At 40.9% G+C, this 20274-nt stretch overlaps 1 protein-coding gene across 1 annotated transcript in view; it reads left to right on the forward strand.

Moving 5' to 3' along the window:
- CDKAL1 (CDK5 regulatory subunit associated protein 1 like 1) overlaps positions 1-20274 on the forward strand; it is a 674860-nt gene that overhangs the window by 541895 nt on the left and 112691 nt on the right. Inside the window, exon 11 of the mRNA XM_049764810.1 lies at positions 10674-10736. Within this exon, the coding sequence (XP_049620767.1) occupies positions 10674-10736 (63 nt within the window). The remainder of the gene's footprint in view (positions 1-10673; positions 10737-20274) is intronic.

The following is a 20274-nucleotide window of genomic DNA, read 5'->3' on the forward strand; positions in this document are numbered from 1 at the left end:
AAGAGATGTGGATTCAAGAAGATGCAGCGCTCATCACAAGCAAGACCTGGAGTAAGCATGAGCAGAGCCCTAAGGCTGTCCATTAAATCTGGACTCTGAGCAGATCATTCTTAAGAGGCTTTTAAAGGGGAGAGTGGGGGCCTTAGAGATAGTTCAAGAGGTAGGACACTTGATTTGCATGTGGCTGTAGCCATCACAAATACCCCATATGGTGTTCTTAATACTCAGAGGAGTCACTTCTGAGCACAAAGCCAGCAATAGCCCCAGAGTACCACTGGGTATGGCCTTAAGAGAAGAGACTAGGAAGGGAAAAAGAGAGAAGGGCTGAGGAGGAGAGGCCATTGTGTTAGAAAATCAACTCTAGGGCCCGGATGGATAGCACAGCAGTGTTTGCCTTGCAAGCAGCCGATCCAGGACCAAAGGTGATTGGTTCGAATCCCGGTGTCCCATATGGTCCCCCGTGCCTGCCAGGAGCTATTTCTGAGCAGACAGCCAGGAGTAACCCCTGAGCACCGCCAGGAGTGGCCCAAAAAACCAAAAAAAAAAAAAAAAAAAAGAAAGAAAGAAAGAAGGAAGGAAGGAAGGAAGGAAGGAAGGAAGGAAGGAAGGAAGGAAGGAAGGAAGGAAGGAAGGAAGGAAGGAAGGAAGGAAGGAAGGAAGGAAGGAAGGAAGGAAGGAAGGAAGGAAGGAAGGAAGGAAGGAAGAAAGAAAGAAAGAAAGAAAGAAAGAAAGAAAGAAAGAAAGAAAGAAAGAAAGAAAGAAAGAAAGAAAAAAGTAAGTCAACTCTAGCCTTAGTTAAATCAATAATGCTTTGCATTATGTTGGTATTACCCTCAAGAAATCTTACAAATTTCTAGTCCTGCGCATTGTGCTCCAGATCTCATCTACTAGAGCGCCCAGTAAGAGGAACCTAGATCTGTTGGTTAAATTCCCAGCCAGGATTGCACATTAGTGATTTCATGCAGGGTTTGGCAAACTCTAGAAAGGGTAGAATAGCACACATTTTTGGTCTCACGGAGCCCCATGATTCATGATTGCAACCAATTCATTCTACAGCACAAAAGTAGTCCATAAAGGAAGTAACACAACAATGCTCAGAGAAGCCGATTATGAAAATGTCAGTTGCATGTAAATTTTCATCTGCCACCAGTCTTGGTATTTTGAAAAAAAAATTTAGCCCACTTAAAATGCTTAAATAAACTAACAAAACAAAACAATATTAGAGAGACAAACAGTAGGCTGGAAGTTACCCAGGGGCAAGAGAGATGGGGAAATGGTGGAATAGGTAAAGGGGGCCACCCGCTGTGTGCCTTGGTTGGAAGGGGCACATTTTGTGGTGGCTACATGGTGGGTGGAAGTTGCAGGGGTGAGATTCTAAAACTCTACACCAAGTTGCACATAAATCAACACTGCCTCAATGCAGTTAACAATGTAAAAGGGTAAGAACAAATTACAGTCTCTGCAAGAACAGGTAGCCTGCCATATTTAAATCATATTTTCCCAGCTTTGGATTTAAAGAGTGACTATAGAACTGGGTCATTCAGGAAAGATAGTCTACTCTAATGGAGATAAGAGTTAGCTGAACTCTCTCCTGCATCCAATTCTAAGGACAGAATGGGACAAAATTTATCTTTATGAATATAAATATCATGAACTCATTGATACTTTTGAGGATCCAGAAAGTAGCACCCAACGTATGTTGAATACAACTGCAGCATTATACTATGGGGCATCCTTTCACTTTGAACTTTGACTAGGCAGGAATTTGTTTTATGTATTCTAGGTGTTCATCTTGGCTACAGGGTTTGGCACAACTGTTAGAGTGTAGTTGCCTTCTTCTCTGACATGACAGCCAAGCCTTTATTACCAAAGATTGACCTTGCCTTTTAAATAGATGTACTCTTTGGTAACCTTGGTAGCTTGAGATAAGACAATACAAGTACTTGTGCTGCATTTCATCAGCTAGTGCTGAATGACTACAGTTTGCCTTATTTGCATTTTCTTCCCAGCCTTTGTGGCCCAGTCAAGGACCTACTACCAGTGGCATATCCCAATGACCTTGCCACTGCGGAAGTGAGAAGCTGATTGTTCATCCCACTAAATCAGTTCTAAAAAGATACTGCACAGAAACCTAGTGTTTCCCAACAAAACCTACTTTGCATTCAAGTCAAGGGCACGGTGGCCTGGTGGTTCTTTGTTTTGTTTTGTTTTTTAATATATAAAATCTTTATTTAAGCACCATGATTACAAGCATGATTATAGTTGGGTTTCAGTCCCAAACAGAATACCCCCTTCAGCAGTGCAACTTTCCCATCACCAATGTCCCCCATCTCCCTCCTCCACCTCTGTGCCTGTATTCGAGACAGGCATTCTACTTTTCTCATTCTTTAACATTGTCATGCTAGTTGTTAGTGTAGTTATTTCCCTAATAGCATTCACCACTCTTTGTAGTGTACCATAAAGTTTGGATGAACAGATTCTATGCTTTGGGTTCCTGCTGTTTGGCTTTCACTGACCAAGAGGTGAGAAACTGGCCACTTTTCTTTGTCTTTACCATCACCAGAAGAGGTGGTAAGAAGGAACTCAAGACTATGATCAGGTGCCTGAGTGATAGCACAGTGGTAGGGCATTTGCCTTGCATCTGGCCAACCTGGGACTGACCCCAGTTTGATTCCCAGCATCCCATATGGTCCCCCAAGCCTGCTAGGGGCGATTTCTGGGCTCAGAGCCAGGAGTAACCCCTGAGCACCACCGGGTGCAGCCCAAAAACAAACAAACAAAAAGACTGATCCTTGGTGTTTATGGTCATCTCGGTTGTCTTTTCGATCTTTCTAGAATCTTTTTAGTGAGCGAGAAGACTTATTTTTCTTTGCTTTGTCCACTCTTCTCAGATTATACTAAATTCTCATAAAGAATACTGTGTGCCTGAAAAAGCAGATGAGATTTTTTTTTTTACATTTGTTTTCCTAAGTGTTTTCTGGTATTTTTAACCACCAATTGTTGTTGATCTTCTGACTTGACTTCTAAATTGTGAGAGAGACAGCTCAAATTCCAGGTCTTGGTTCTGTATGATTTTGTTTTTCACTTCTCAGTGGTCTTGAATGATTATCTTCATCTTAAGGAACACCGTTCAGAGAGGCACAATATAAAAGTGAGACTGCGATTGAGTGCTGATAATGTCAAGAGCTTTTAATTAAGCTTCGGGTGTCTGATACATTGATAACCAAATAAAGGTTCGGGCTTATTAAATTAGGTTGCCATTCATTTTCGGAAGTACTCAGCAGTTGAGGGCCTAAATATATAACAACAGAACAGCCAGGTGTCCAGGGGGGAATTCTTTCCTAGCATCTGTTCTTAAGTTGAGGAAGGGGTCCAAAAATAAAGCACAGCTCCAGACCTGTCTCCTCCTATAGAGATGAAGAAGAAACATGCCTGATGACATTCAGAACCCAAGGCCTTGAGCTGGATGACAGTAAGAGTTGATGTGCAAGAGTAGAGCTAGTGGTTGGAATAAACATTTACGAATGACCTTGGATCATGATCCCAAATTTGGACTGTATAGTAGAAAATGCAGGAAGACAACTCTGTAGGTAAAATATTTGTTTCCTCTAGTTTCTTTTAGAGCTCTTTACCTTTGATTTATTGATAATATGTCAACCTATGGCTCTCTTGGTAATTTCTCCAGGTAGTATTCTCTTTCTGAAGGTTTGAAGGCTAAAATGAATCTGGGAGATTTTCTAGTCATTATTATTTCAAATATTTTTTCTATTCCAATCCTCCTGGAATCCCCCATTACATCCATTATTCTATTTGTGACTGCCCTTCAATCATTCATTGTTCTGTTCCATTACTTTTAGTCTATTTTCTTTGCGTTTGGATTTTTTGAGGGTTCTGTTGACCTTCTAGCTCACTGATTATTTCCTTAGCTGTGTTTAGTTTGCTAATAAACCCACCCAGGGCACTCTTCATTTTTGTTTCAATGTGTTCCTCTCTAGGATTTTTTTTTTGGTTCTTTATGTGGATTTCTCTCTCTTGCCCATTGCATTCTATCTCTAATTATCCACTGAAGTTTTGAGGATATTCACCTGAATTATTTAAAATTCTGACAAATCTCAGATTCTCTGCCATGTTTTTTCAAGTTATGTTGTTTTCCTTTTGGTGTTTGAGTATTAGTTTTTAATCAGTGGTTCATGTCCTAGTTTAAGAGAACTCCTATAAATGAGAGTCCTACTTGTATATGAGTGAGGTATGTGAGGAGGGCAAGCATACTTCATCGCAAATGACTTGATGTTAGCCTTTCAGTGAGCTCTGGATTGTGAAGTCAGTGTTTGTTTTTCTTTCCCTTGCCCCTTAGTGACAAGGGGTGACCAGGAAGCCTGGTAATTCTTTCCCTCTCTATATCAATGTGGCTCTGAAGGTTGAAAACAGGCCTTCTAAAGAAAAATTGATGCTCTGCTTCATTCAAAATGATTCCTTTCCCCCCCTCACCAGCCTGAAGCTAGAAGGGATTTTCCTCACTTTACAAAGAGAACCTGAATAAGCTTTTGGGGGGGTAAATCTCAGAAAACGGGCCCGGAGAGATAGCACAGTGGCTTTTGCCTTGCAAGTAGCCAATCCAGGACCAAAGGTGGTTGGTTGGAATCCCGGTGTCCCATATGGTCCCCCGAGCCTGCCAGGAGCTATTTCTGAGCAGACAGCTGGGAGTAACCTCTGAGCACCGCCGGGTGTGACCCAAAAACCAAAAAAAAAAAAAAATCTCAGAAAACTTCCCTGAAGATGGAGATCTTTCTGAGCTTGTCCTCTGGGGTTCTGACTCTCCCAGCCTCCAGTATCTCATCCATTACCAAACAAGCTGGGCACAGAAAGTCTTGAATTCATTGGGAACCCATGAGATAGCATGGCTGGTATTGGTACAATTCAGTTGTGTAATTTCACATTAAAAAATTCGTTTCTTATCACACATTCAGTCTTTTTTAATCTGAGCTCTATTGAGTAACATCTGATTCTTTTGAAAGGAGGAGGCAAAGAGATAGCACAGCAGGTAAGGGACTTGCCTTGCACAGGGCAGTCCAGGGTTCCATTTCCAGCATCCCATATGATTCCCCAAATTCAACAAGAATGATTCCTGATTGCAGAGCCAGAAGTAATCCTTGAGCACTGCCAGTTGTATACCCCCTAAAAAAAAATTGAAGTGATTACTTGTCACAGTTCCTGCAGTAACTTATATGTTGATTCTTTGCTCTGAGAAGCTTTTCTCCTGCATTTATTTCCCTTTTGGCCTCTCTAGTTGGGGGTGCATTGAGTTTCTGGATCCCAGCAGAATCACTGATTTTTCAGGCTGTTCTTTGTGTGAGGATGGAGAGGTGATTACTGCAATGCAAACCTGTTTTCTCACCTTTCCACAAAGGGTGAGTTGGACTTGGTGAAACATTGACCCTTTACTTCAACATGCCACAGGCTTTCGAACGTTTAAGAATCCATTTGTAGAAATGAAGTCCATAGTGTTCTACTTTTATTAATAGCTTCTATAGAGAAAGCTTTCTTTGGCACAATCAAGAGAGAGACAATGGCACAAAACGCATTGAATCCTTTAGGGGAAACCAGGAGAAGTTAAAGGGGGTCAGTATTGTTACAGTTCAGTCGGGTCATTTCCTGCTCCCAATTTCCTTTCTTATCACACATGAAACCTTTTATTCAGTCCTGAGCACTGTAAAAAAAAAAAGTCTTTGATTTAAAAATAAATAAATAATAATGGAAATGATTACATTTTCTTGAAACCTACTGTTAATAAATGGCCCCTGGGGGGCCTTGGGTTCCGTTTGGTTTTGTCTGAAGGAGATTTTAAACAGGGATATCATGGGTTCATCTGTCTTTTCTGTCCTTGGGGAGTAGACTACAAAGGCAATTTAGGAAATGCTTATAGCAGAGAGATCTGCAGACCCGCAGTATGTAGCTACACCAAAAATCTTGCCTTGGCCAAATTCACATCCTGCCTCTTCTTTGAAACCAAGCTGTGACCCACAGAGGCTGCTGGACATGGCAGGCCAATGCTCAGTATCCTCTGAGCCCCGTGCCCTGTACCCCAAGAGTCACCATGATGAAGCCATTGTGACTTGGCCATCCCCCACTTGCAGATCAGGGAGAAGTGTTTGCTGTACTTGCGGTGTTTTGACCACCCTCACTCTAAGTTTATCACACAACTTGTTGAACATGTTTACTTTTTAAACTGCTTGGAGCCTTACCAGGTGGTTGCATGACTGCGATGTTTGTTTTAACAGGCTTTTTTTTTTAAGTGGGAGGTAATTTAGAAGCATACGATGATGCAATTAGGAAAATACCTAATTATTCCATTTGGGGCTCAGCTTTCCATTTCGGTTCAAAGTGCTGATAGCAAGGCTCAACAAGTTTGGTAGTGTAGTGCTCTTCAGCGTCTGCAGATAAAAAGCTGACTCACTGGCAGCCATGACAGGCTTTGGTTCCTTCTATGGGGAACCTTCCATTTGCCTTTCATGCTGGAAATTAGCAGGGCAGCTCCTCTCCTGGTTTCTGCCATTGGCCACTAGCTAGTGAGTAGAGGAGCCTCTGAAAACTGACATAGATAGTTCTGCACTCCAGAAACCAACTTGTACTATTTTGTATTAGAGCAAAGAATATTCTGAAGGCAGAATCTTGAAAATTAGACAGCTAGAAGTTTCTGGTCCCTGACATGTTAATCCTGATATATCACCATAGAGATTTTCATGGGTTCTTGGCCTGTCTCCAGTGAGCCAATAGAAATAGAAAGTAAGAATTAGACTGGCTAGAACTAGTAAGAACTAGACTGGCTAGTATGATCTTGTGTCCAGCTGTACTACTTAAAGGAGACAAGGTCAGAAGAGTGCTTCATGAGCAGGAATATCTAGGATCTTTCTGGAAAGAGTCAACTAGAATGGCCTTCGGGATGTATGGCCCAGAGATCTCCATTGTAGCACTCGGCTCTGCTCTTAAAGCATGAAAGCAGTGATTGGTATCACTGAGTGATCATAAATGAATATGGTCAATTTTCAAGAAAATCGACTTTCCAAAATAGGTGATGGGCTTGACTCACCCATGGGCCATCATTTGCCAACTCTTAGTTGGGCTCTCAGAAATGTACCACAGATGGGGCTATATTTCTTTACCCTCCCAGGAAAAGGGCAGTGTTTTTCAGTGCGCTGGACTAACCTTCAGCACTCAGCCAAGATTTAGTTCTATTTGTATGTAATAAAAACTTGGTTGTCAGGAGAAAAAAAAAATTACCTTTCCTTACTGACTCCTTTGGAGCTAATCCAAATAGAATTAATTACTTATCGCGTATACCACACTTCCTTTACGAAATAATCAGGGGTATAGCTTTTAATAAAAAGCTTATATATATGCATACTTATAAATGTGTATATGCTTTGCCTATCAAGATAAAGATAGGAAATCAAACCCCATATAAAAAGATTACACAAAGCACTTTTTATATATTCCTTATCTACCTGCCAACTCAAGCTGGTCATTCATTTCTGGGACTGATCAATCCCTGGGTCACCTCCTAAAGTAAATACTGATATGCTGTCTGTTTTATCTTCTCCAGCATGATTTCCTTTTTGGAAAAAATAAAAAAGGTTCCATGTTTTATATTAAGTCTCTTACCAGAGGAAGCATTCGTATTCATCATTGTACTTCTGATTGAAGTATAAGCCAAGAACAGTTACATCAACCCAGTGGGTGTATGGAAAGGAAAGAGAAAATTATAAGCTAATGAAAACTTGGGTGGGCGAGTAACCTGTTCAGAACAGACTCCAGGGGTCATAGGGCCAAGGGACTGTTTCCTGTCTATCAGAGATCTCTGAACTGGTGGAAGCAACTATTAAATTACTTTAGCATTAAAGTTGCTGTGGAGAAGTGGACTGAAGAGGTGGGAATTGCAGTTGGGGGGCAAGGGTAACACTAGTGGGTATAGAGATGTGGAAAAAGACCTCTGTGATTTGAAGAGTCAGAGGTTCCAAGGATAGTTCTGAAATATGTAAACTTTGGAAACTGATAAATATGTACAAATGACTCCATGTCAAGATCTTATTTAGTATCAAATCCAACCACTGAGTCACATGGCTCCAAAAGATCATAGAAAACCAGGTGTACCTAGATGTGGCTGGAGGATTTTGGACAGATTTGTTGGGCTGAGGGGTGGGAAGTAGGGCACTGGAGTTTAAAGGGAGGAAATCCTCCCCTGAGATTTTTATTACCCTGCAAGGATCCTTCCCAAGAGAAACCAGGAGCTCCGTTACCTGGTATCTGGATTAACAACATCAAAGTAAAACCAGAAGCAAGAAGAGGGCAGCATTAGGATGGACATGCCACACTGGGCATGACATCTGGAGATCCAAGAAAAAAATCTCATAACTGATTGCTGGGAAAACATTTGAGAAGTGTTTCTTAAATGTTTATATCAGGTGCAGGTACAGTTTATATCAATGATAGTTTAGCTGGGTCTTGCACTTGGGACATGCAACTCTCCTTGTACTCAGTAGATCCAGGTTTGACCATCATCCCCTGAACCAATCCCCCAAGAGTGAATCCTGAGCTCAGTCAGGTGTGACCCAAAGGCCAAAACCAAATGATTACAAAAGAGTATTTATCTCAGTTCCATAAATGCTGCAGTGTTTTAACCTTGAAATGAAAAAGAGATTCTTCAACTTAAACTTCAGTCCTTTCTCTGTTCCCTCTTGGTGAGAGAGCAAATATGTATAGGTATAACATGTAGAGAGGCAATTAGAGTGTTGTGTCAAGTAATATGTGTATACTGTTTTCTGTAAGTCAATTTCCACAATTTATCTTTTCCAGAAATCACATTCTCAAGTTGCCAAAGATAGTTTTGCGAAGACAATACTTATATTTAAAATTTTAAGAGGACACAGAACAAACATACAGAAGTTTGTGGATTTGGGAACTCCATATGTAGGACTGCACATCTGGTTTTATCATTTATGTTAGGCAAGAATGCGTATGAAGTGGAAATAAGTAAATTACAAATTACTTTAAAGCAGCACTTGTGTCTGTGTGGATGATGAATGGATGAATGAATAGATGGATGGAACGGTGAGAAAGAGAGATAGAGAGATGAGACACATAGGTAGGTAGGTAGGTAGGTAGGTAGGTAGGTAGGTAGGTAGGTAGGTAGGTAGATAGATAGATAGATAGATAGATAGATAGATAGATAGATAGATAGATAGATAGATAGATAGGTAGGTAGGTAGGTAGGTAGGTAGGTAGGTAGGTAGGTAGGTAGTAGGTAAGTAGATAGATTGATTTTCTAGGAAGTTTCATAATAGTTACATAGAAGGCCTACAACCATACACGATGTTTAAATGTTGCTGTGGAGGTGGGACAGGTGGATTGGTAAACATGCTGCTCTTATGATTAGCTATGATGAAAGACTACATACACACACGCACTTGCTATGTACACTGCCTCACAGAGATGGACAGGAGCAGAAGTAGTGCTTGGGTACAGCTTAAAAGAACATAACTTTAAAACTGAAGAAGATATGAAAAGATACTTCAGTGGTTGTGTGTATGCTTTGAGGTCTGGAGACCTGGAGTTACCCCTGGCACTGCCTGGTTCCCCATTACTCCTCAGGGTGATCTCTAAACACAGAGCTGGAAATAGCCCCTGAGCACCACCAGGTGTGCCCTCACAAAAACAACAATAATCATGAATTTCATAGTCTTCCATACTAAGTATAAGACCCCTTGTGTCATGACTACAGGTGCAACTAGCTGTTTGCTCGTCATATTGGTGTATACATTTATTCATAGATTGGGCAAACATTTATTGAGTGCATCCTGTGTGTACAATCTATGCAAGCCACTTGGGCTGTATAATGTTGACAGACACTAGGTACCTCACACCTGCAGTTCAGGCAGACCCATGCATTGGCCAGGAAGCCTTGAGGAAGGCTGTTGTTTCTTTTTCTTTTTTGAGGCATGCCTGCCATTATTCATGACTTACTCCTATCTCTGTGCTCAAAGATCACTGTTGGTGATGTTTGGGTGGTCATAGGCCATGCCAGGGATCTAACTGTGGTCTGTCTTGTGTAAGGCAAGCACCTTACCTTCTCTCTAATCCCTCTATCCCCCTATATAAGTGTGGGGGCGTCATATAAGTATGATACTCCAGTAAAATTGAATCTAAGTTTTCTTTCTTTTTACAGTTTTCTTGGATCATACATATAGTGAGTTTTCTTTCCTCTCTTTAATGGTGATGGTGATCTAAATCTGAAACCTTCTTGAAAGACGTTGTCTAGCTGGTTTTCTGATTGTGTCCATATGATCCATTGGCATCCCCTCACCTTGCACCATGGAAGACTACATCTTTTTCCTAGAATGGGTGATACTATTCCCCCACCCCATTTCAGGGGCCTGGAGGAATAAAGAGGGTCAGCGTTAGGGTGGGGAGTCATAGGAGATGGGGTGTCTCTGTTTAATGAAGACAGATGTACAGCAGGAAAGGGGTGATTTTTTTTTCCTTAAAAAGGAACAGTAGATCAAATAAGTTTGGAAACCTCAGCTGTATATGAACAGTATCATGAAAGAGAGACAGAGAGAATTGAAGGATTTTTCTGGTTTGCCACCTACCAATGCAAATGTTTGTGTTTTCTCCCACAGAAAAAGCAAAGAACAAAAGATCTCTCTCAGGTGTTTCATTCTTACAACCCATATGATCATAAGGTAAGAGAAACCTGCTGCCAATGTACTGGGTAGCAAATATCTTCTAATTTATAGTGTTTTTGAAATGCTCTTACCAATGACATTTATTTGTTTTTCGATTCCTGGCCTTTAAAAAAAATAGAATATCTTTATGACTGAAATGAAATGATTCTATTTTATTCACATGAAAAATCTAGTCACCTGTCACTGACTTCCCAAAGATTGTAAGAAGACAGATAGATGTGTTGCTGCTGTTGTTATTTAGAAATTTGATCTCTCTTTTGTTTATTAATTTCCAAACGCTATAGTGTACAAACTTGGCTTTTTGTTTGTTTGTTTTTTGGGCCACACTCAGTGACACTCATTTTTTTTTCCTTGGCTCTACTCTCAGAAGTTTCTCCAGGCTCGGAGGACCATATGGAATGCCAGGGACCGAATCTGGGTCAGTCATGTGCAAGGCAAACACCCTACCCACTGTGCTATCGCTTTGGCCCCTCAAATTTGGCTTTGACTGAGCAAGTTCATTTGGACTCCTTATTTCCATCTTTTGGTTATTCCATACTTCTGACAGAAAGTGATGTTTTCCAAGCAAAACCTTAACAAGAAGCAGCATATAACATTAAGTCTGAAATACCAACAGCTGAGAGTTTTGCTTCACCAAAGGCTGTCCAGTGTGGTGACTCCTTAGCCAACATGCTTTCTGGCCAAATAGCCAAATCATTGTCCACCCAGAAATGTGATATTATTTTGGAATTTGCAGAGATGAGAGCCCCATAAATCCCAACTAGGGGTGCTCAGGTGACCCTCAGGCCACATATCCAACTTGGGGCCTCTGCGTACAGGTCATATGCTCCAACCCTTTGAGTCAACTTTCTGTCCTCTGGTCTCCTTTTATTTATGCGCCCCCCCCCCCATATCCTGTACTCCCTTTTTGAAAAAGTCCCCTGTCCCTTTTCACTGATTTTACCATGTTTCATGAGAAATTGAAGCCTCTTCACACACATATATACACCCCATATCCTTTTTGTGTTTATGAGTGTTGTATTTTATTTAAGTAGCATGGTTATGACAGAGCTGATGTTTATAGTTTTAGTCCACGGTGCTAGTGCAAATCTACCTCCATCAAAATACCAAAGATCTTATGTCATTACTAATCTGACATTTCCCATAACCCTTAAACCCTTAACACTGCCATCCAGCACCCACTCCTAACCACCAACACACACACACACACACACACACACACACACACAGAGAGAGAGAGAGAGACTTAATAATATCAGTTCTCTGGTTAAAAATCTAAGGATTTTACAAGAATTTTACTCTTATTAAAGAAAATACTTAACACCACATCACCATAGTGAGAGACAACAAGATTTTGAAATTTCTCTATCATGTAAAAGTTTTGGGAAATCTCTTCATTTGAGGTGACTTCAGGAGTAAGTAAAAAATATTCACACAATTGTAAGGCTACTACAAACTTATATTTTTATCTCTGAAATTATAGAAGGACACGTGGTGGGGATTTTATAACCAGCCAAAACAAGGAGCGCAACAATTGCTCATCTCGGTTGGGAAGATGGACATAGTGCCTGGATTTAGAATTTAAAAATTATGTCAATTTTTTATGGAAGTTAATAGAATTTGAAAATTTCTAGAATGACAAGCTAACTTTCACAACACTAATTTGCCAGAGAGGTTTCAATGTTCCATGTGACTCTGACGATACACAGTACTAGAAATTATATCCTTTTGGGTTCCATTTAGCTAGTTAAACCAGTGATTAGTTAGAGCAGCACAGTTTCTTTGAAAGAGACAGAGGGAGCCAGTGGCTTCTGACAATTCAGATGGAAGGTGCAAGCAGGGAAATAATACAGCAGCAAAAGTCATGAGATGGGCCAGATTTCTGGTGGGAAAGTTACTGTTTTTTTTTTTGGGTGGGGGGGATGAAACCATATAATTAACATAAGTGCAACAGTGGCAAAAGTTCCCACTTGACAGCCAGAGAAAATGCTAGGACAAATCAAAGGTTTTTGCCTGGCTTGTCTAAATTTTGCCCACTTCTAACACTTAACTGCACAGTTCAGGGAAATTCCATGATTCTTTTATTAGAACTTTTAATGGCACTTGGCCCTTTGCAGCCTCTGCCTACTTCCTCTTCATATCCTTTGTGGCACTATATCAAAGTCACCTCCGATTATTTTGGCTTCCCTTGTGAAGGCTTCATTCCTCTCCAAATTACTCATCAGGCAATGAAGGACTAGGATATAAAGGCTCGGTGGAGTTTTCTTTTCATCTTTGCCCTAGTATCAGTAATAAATTATTACAAGGAGCCAGGCTGTTCTCATGAGTGGTTTTTGAGGCTCCCAAGGTTGGCCCATTGGCACTGCTTGATTCTCCCTGCGTGGGGAAGGAAGGGGGAATCACTTCCCCCTTGGCAGTGCCTGGCTCTCCTCCCTTGCCCTGTGCTCCTTACAGGCAATTCCAACCATGTTGCTTTTGAGTCTTATGTCTCAATTCCCCCAAAGACTGATCCAATATTGTCCCCACAGGTTGCCATCAGAGCTGAATCTTTCCCTCTTAAAATACCCTCCAAAATGAAATAATAGGTGGTGATTTTAATCACTTTTTTTTTTAACTACCCAATTCTCTATTATCTTATGGGCCACACCTGATAGAGTTCTCAGCTTACTCTTTTACTTCTGGAAGACTCAGGGAACCCTTTGGGGTACTGGGGATCTACCCCAGGTTAGCTCTATTAACTAGATAGGACTGTCTCTTTGTTTCCTGCCCAATTATATTGCAACCAATGAGCTTTCTAGGCAGATAGGTTGTAAAACACTTTTTATAAAATGTTTTAAAATAAAATTTGGTTGCACTTGTTTTAAAATAGCCTTATGGTCATGAAGATTTATGGAACAATCCTGAAGAAATATTTTATATATCTATATATATATATATTTATCAAAAAGAAAAAATATAGATAAAATAAAGTAGGAGGCATTTACTAAGGTTTACTTAGTCATGAAGCAGTTAAGATTCAGAATAGGAAGACTGGCCTCTTGTTGAAGATTATTGGAAATGAATGGTGGGTTTGGGAGAAACTACTGACCCATCTTTTACATTTTTTTCTTACACACTTGAACTTTCCTGTACAACCCTCCCCCCCCCCCCAAAAAAAAATGCAGAAAGCCAAATAAACCATGGTCTATACTTGGGTGTGAATATTGGTTTGCTGTATTCCTTTCCCCTCCAAGCAAGCCCTTCTTTCAGTTTTTCTCCTTGACACAAATTGATACCAAAGAAGGAATACTCTGCATTTCAGTGGCTTGATTTTGCCAAGTAAACTTTGCAGAGTAACTCTTGTTCTAAACTTGGCATGATTTCCCGCGACTTCATCCCAAATTATAGTGGGCCAGTTAAATTATAGCCTTGCCTCCTAGAAACTGTTAAAACAGTTGTAATTGTGACAGGCCAGTTGTACTCTGGGAAGCAGTTCTGTTTGCTCTTCTTGTCCTCCATCCCCCCTCCAAGGTTTTTTTCCCACCTGACCTCTCGACCCAGGAAAGCCACCAGGTTAAACAAACTGCCATTTGAGTGAGGCCAGGTGCCCTTCTTACTCAAGCTCAAAAGCCATTGTTTAGGTTGGAAATGGTCAGTTGGGTTTCTCTTAAATGCTGTTGCAAAAAGCAAATACAGCTTGGACCAAAATGTGCACTCAAAATGTCTCTTAAGGAAAAGACTGAATTTATTTCTTATGTGTGAAAAACCTGCACTAGAGACTTCCAAAGACTAGAAAGCTAGAAACTATCTTTGGTTTTTGGAAAAGAATTTGATATTGGATTTCTCGTGTGTGTGTGTGTGTGTGTGTGTGTGTGTGTGTGTGTGTGTTAATGGTTTTCATGGGTCCCTGTGATTCAGAATAACACAAAAAGGTTTGGCCAAAGTATTTCTGACTTTTTCTGTCTTACTAAAAGGGGAGTTTTGGTTAAAAGCATTCAGAGCAATAAATAATCAAGTTGTGTTTTAGACGGTGTTTTAGTCTTTAAATTAAGCATAGATTGTAAGGACCAGGAAAGGAAATAAGGCCAAACCACTTCCAGGTCATAGATAGCCTATAATTGAGCTTTTTCCATTGGATCATCATGGTCAACAGAATTGGCTGTAATCAGAATACTTTTATAAGAGCTATCAACTAAAATGTCTTTGTTCTCGAGAAAATATCGCTATGCATACTGAAAGTGTCCATTCCTTCCTTTCCTTTCTCCCTTTCTTTTTTATTTCTGAATTGTGTGTTCCAGGGAGAAAGCTAGATATCTGTAAAAAGCAGCTTGTAAGAAAGAAAAAGCTTGGAAGAAAGAGGTCGCAAAATTCTGTCTATGTAGTAGTTTGGAATATTTGTAAAGTTGAGTACATTACTAATAGCTTCGATTCATTTAACTGCTTCAATATATATTTGATTCTTAAAAGTATTTATTTGAACAGATCTTCACTAGTATAGTTTCTGGATTTTTGGAAACTCTCATTAGCAACGACTGTTGTTTTCCCAGCGTTGACATAGGTAGACAGAAATCAGCGGGCATGCAGGAGAAGAAACTGCTCGTGAAATGGGTTTTTCTCTGGGTGACTCATGTGATGCAAGTCAATTTTCTCCATATGCAGACATAGATCATCCACACTGTAAACAAATGGATGGCTGTCCAGAAACAGCTACGATCGGATGGACTCGAGAAGTTAACATATGAGCTGATAGAAAATGAACAGCAGTGTTTTCCCCAACAGATCTTTTGTACGATCACCTCACACATAAATACCGGGTTACCCCCACCCCCACCACAAACCTAAGGAGCAGTGAAAAGCAGGCCTTATTGGTTCCAGAAGGCAGGGCGCCATTAAGAAGTGTCAGCACACAGATTGAGGGCCAAGACAGGGCCATAAAGAGAGTAAGTCATTAACAGGGGTCCCCTAAAACCAGCTGCCCTCCACCACTTAATTTAAAACTCAACACTCAAATATCGTTCTCCATTTTAGTACTCCCCAGGTAAAACCATTGGGTCTCATATAGATCAAGAGAGAGAGAGATTTGATTTCAAAGTAGTCAAGATGTTTATGACCTGTTTTTTCCTTTAAGAAACATTGACATTTTTAGGAAGACCTTGGATTTTTCTTAAAATTCTCTGGGACACAAGCTGGGTCCTAACAGGTTTGGATCAATGAAATAGTGTGAGAGCCAGTAAAAAGGCAGAGTGTTGAAGCTATGTTGGTACAGTGGTCAAGGACCAGCCAAGCATGTGTCAGTCCTGAAACAAAAGTAGCATGGAAATATTAGTGCCCTAGCTGATTTCTGTTTTGTCCTCAGATAATAAGAAACCAGCTAAGGCCTTGAGCATTATTATATTTGTATCTTAAAGAAACTTTAGGGGCAGTATTTGAAGGGTTATGCCAATACAGTGAATTTTAATGATGCAGTGAAGTCTGTAAAAATAGTAAGATGTACTTTCATACTCCACCCTTCCTAAAATATCTTAAGAGCTGTAGTTAATTCTGTTGTTAATTCAAAACTGTTGTTACCAGTAGATTTTCTGTTCACTCATCTGTAATGCAATACAATCAAAAATGATATAAAATTCAGGCCAGAGTGGTGGTACAGAGGTAGGCGCATTTGCCTAGCATGCAATCAACCCAGGTTCGATTCCCTGCATCCTATATTGTCCCCAAGCCTGCCAAGAGTAATTTCTGAGCGTAGAGCCAGGAGTAATCCTTGAGCACTACCGTAAAAAAGATGGAAAGTCTCAACCCTGAGTTCCATAAATCCATCTCTATTTTCATAAGCCAAAGGGGTAGATATTTTCAGAAACAATATATTGATAGGTATTTTTCCATTCTTTTACTTGTCTTATGCTTTGAAATAACAAGCCACTTGAACCAGTCCTTGAGGTTTGAAAAATAATGGCTTTTGACTCAGTTCAGCAGCTATTTTGTCAAGCCGTGATTCTCTCCTCTCTCTCCTCTCTCTGAGTAACATAATGAAGCCACAGAGTGCTCTGAATTGTTCTTTCAGAGAGGAAGATGAGTATTTGGGTCTGTGCCTTCTGGACCTGTTGAGTCTTGAGCTATCTGTTTTCTAGAAATAGCAAATTCCATTTTCAATGGATCCAGCCCTCTGTAATAGACAGATTTTGTGGTACATGCAAGATAAAGAAACAAGTTATTGATTTGGTATATTTATGCCATGCTTAAAACAGCTTTGTGCAACAGATTGGACATCGCCATTTGCGCACTTGATTTCCATCTTTGGGCAAAACTTAAAAAAATACACACACGCGTATACATACATACACACACACACACACACACACACACACACACACACATATATATATGCTTAAAGAAGTAATTGTAGAGCTGTTGCTAAAAATCAGGGAGCATTGAATCAATGCCAAATGATTATGTTCCTTGCCATTATGTTGACACAGTGCCTTAGATTAAAACCAGGCTCAAATTATGGCCTTGGAACAGTCCATTTCAGTGGTCCCTGAAACTCTACCCAAAAGCCAAATGAATAACTCAAATAAGCAAACTAGACAACCCTTTTTATGTATGATTTTTGTTCCCCCCTTATTAAGAGATTTTCCATCTCAACATGACCATGTAGTTGTCCAGGAAGGTCTGGCCATAATCAGGGGCAAAATTGCAACAGTCAATGCCGCCGACTGCCCTTTTGCTTCCTGGTTTCTGCCAACCTGATCCAAAACCATTTCTCTCATTTCCAATCCTCCCCACCTTGAACCTTGTGATTCAGGTTGAGCAATAGATCCTGTTTCCTCGAGCCTAACTTTGATATTGTACCATGTGTTGTTTTTTTTTCCCTTTTCCTTCTAACATAGCATTGTTTCAAAAACCAAGCATTGTTGAGTTGATTTTTTTTTAAAGTTGGTTTAATTTATTTTGGTACTATAACTACAAGCATAAATATATGGAAGTGTGTACAAATGACAGAGAGCTTAGTGTTTTTAAGGTGATATGTTCCAAGGACTAAAAAGATAGAACCAGGGTTATGACTCTAGTTTTGCATCCTGCAGAGCCATTTCTATCCCCAGCACCACATATGAACACTGTAAGAAGTCATACCTGAACACAAAACTAGGAATAACCCCTATTCACCACCAGGTGTGGCCCCGATCACTTTCCCTCCAAAAAAGAAAATAAAATGATTATCTGAGGAATGACCAACCCTAACATTCTATATTGGCAGTTTCCCTGAAGAGTGAAAGATGATTCAAGTCTGAGATGATCTTCATCATGGCCATTATCATTTCCATCAGTAACAGCAACAGGCTATTTAAAGTACTATTTAGCCAATGATTTAGGCACTGTTCTCAAAGATTTACTTAGGCACGACTCATTTAATCTTCATGCCAAGCCTGTGAATACTTCGTATTATCCCCTGCCTTACAAATGAATCACGGTTTAAATGCTTGCCATGACACGGGGCCGGGCGGTGGCGCTGGAGGTAAGGTGCCTGCCTTACAAGCGCTAGCCAAGGAACGGACAGCCAGCAGTTCGATCCCCCGGCGTCCCATATGGTTCCCCCAAGCCAGGGGCGATTTCTGAGCACATAGCCAGGACTAACCCCTGAGCGTCAAACGGGTGTGGCCCAAAAACCAAAAAAAAAAAAAAAATGCTTGCCATGACACAGCTAGTATTCCACAGAGTAGTCCTGTCTGTCACTTCTTTGTCATGAGTAGCTGAAAGCCTATGGTGTAAAAAAATCTCTGTTTTTAAAGTGGATTGCTAATACAATTTAAGCTTAACATCAGTGTGGAGCCTTTATATCTTTTATTTTTCCAAACCCAAACCTCCTTAGGCAAATTTTGTAGAAGTTGAGGTGTAGGAAGAAATAAAGGGCCGTGGATAGAGAAGGCCTTGCATATTCCCTGAAATTCCTTCTATCTCCCTGAGAAGCACAGTAAAACAGCCAAGCTCATTCTAAAAATCAACACCCTAAACACTATTATTTCCCCCACCCCATTAGTTCAGCTTGGGCCAAAGGAAATCTGGTTGATACCGAAGGAGCTCATCAGAGACTGGCTAGAGACCGTTAGGCAACCCTTGGCCACACTTGCTTCTCAAGCCTTTTCCAGTTTGTTTGTATTTCTGGCTCTCTTCCTCCGGTGGTGATGAGTCGGCTTGCAATGCAGTGGAAGCCACAGAGCATGAGGGTTGTTTGTTTTATATTTCAGTTACACCTGGTGATGCTTGGGGATTATTCCTAGCTCTGCATTTGGGGCTTATTCTTGGCAGACTCAAGGGAACCATATGGGAACCATATGGAGATCAAACCCAGGTCAGCTGTATGCAGAGCAAATATTCTACTCACCACTGTTCTATCACTCTGGCCCTAGGACAGGAGTTGTTTTGTTTCTTTTTCTTAAGGCCCAGCTTAGTAGGGCAGGGACTTGGCCCACGCTCTCCTCCTGAGATTGCTAGCCTTTAGATGTGTGGCCAGTATATCCATATTCTTTCATGGCTTGGTTTACATCTCTTTTGTGAACAGAATGAGTCAAAAGAGCTGGCCTGGTGCAGATATGGTGACTGTGTTTGTGACTATGGTTTCAGCTGCCAGGGCTTCTGGAAGTACGAGAAGGCATGGGGGGTGGATGCCCATGCTAACTCCAAAAACATCCTGGTGATCTCAGCCAAAATACAGACATACATGGAGTTTGGGTCAGATTGGAGTCCCTGCAGAGAGCTGTACATAAGTGGTGAAACCGGGCCCTTTAATGTGTATATTAGAATCATCTTCTGTACAAGTGTATGGAGGGGGCACATCCAGCAATGCTTATTGAATATTTCTGACTCTGTGCTCAGGAAGCATCCCTGAAATGCTTAGAGATGTTATATATGTGATGCTGGGGAGAAAAAGGTAGGGTTAACTGCATGCAAGACAACTAACTACCTTATCTCTTGTCCTGCCTCTCTGGCACCCTTTCCCTTTCCCATTTATCCCCTTCTGAGAATATTGTTATTACTGTTGATTATTGCCATTGGTGGTTTGTCAGAGTCAACTGCCAGAGATGGGCCCATGTTGCCAGGGTCCACGGGGACAGGCTAGGCGAGAGGGAGAGAAAGCTGGGTTTGGGACCAAGGTAAGGCTAGATAGAGGGTCAGATAGAGGGGAAACAAGTGTTCAAAGTGAAGGGTAACCAGTTCAACAGATGCAGCTGAAATCGAGGAGAAAAGCCATAGCCAGGAGTAGAAAACATTTTGGTCCGATTGCTGCTCCAACTGCCCTTCAAAGGGTCACAGTGGGTAATATGTTTTCCATTATTCATCATGTACCTTTTTGAGTGCTTTTCAGAGTGCTGTGGCGGAGGGGGTAACTTTCAGTGTACATATGATAAGTAAAAATATAAGAGTTTCCAAGTCTTGAGTTCTTTTGACCAGGGATCCCACTCAGACATGATTGGATCAGTCCCAGTTGGACTGTGCTGGTTGCCAGAAGCCACGCGCCGAGTTGCAATGCTCATCCACTTGGTGCAGAACTCATGAGGAGCGT

The sequence above is a fragment of the Suncus etruscus genome, chromosome 18, assembly GCF_024139225.1.
Source record: "Suncus etruscus isolate mSunEtr1 chromosome 18, mSunEtr1.pri.cur, whole genome shotgun sequence".
In the NCBI taxonomy this organism is placed as follows: domain Eukaryota; kingdom Metazoa; phylum Chordata; class Mammalia; order Eulipotyphla; family Soricidae; genus Suncus; species Suncus etruscus.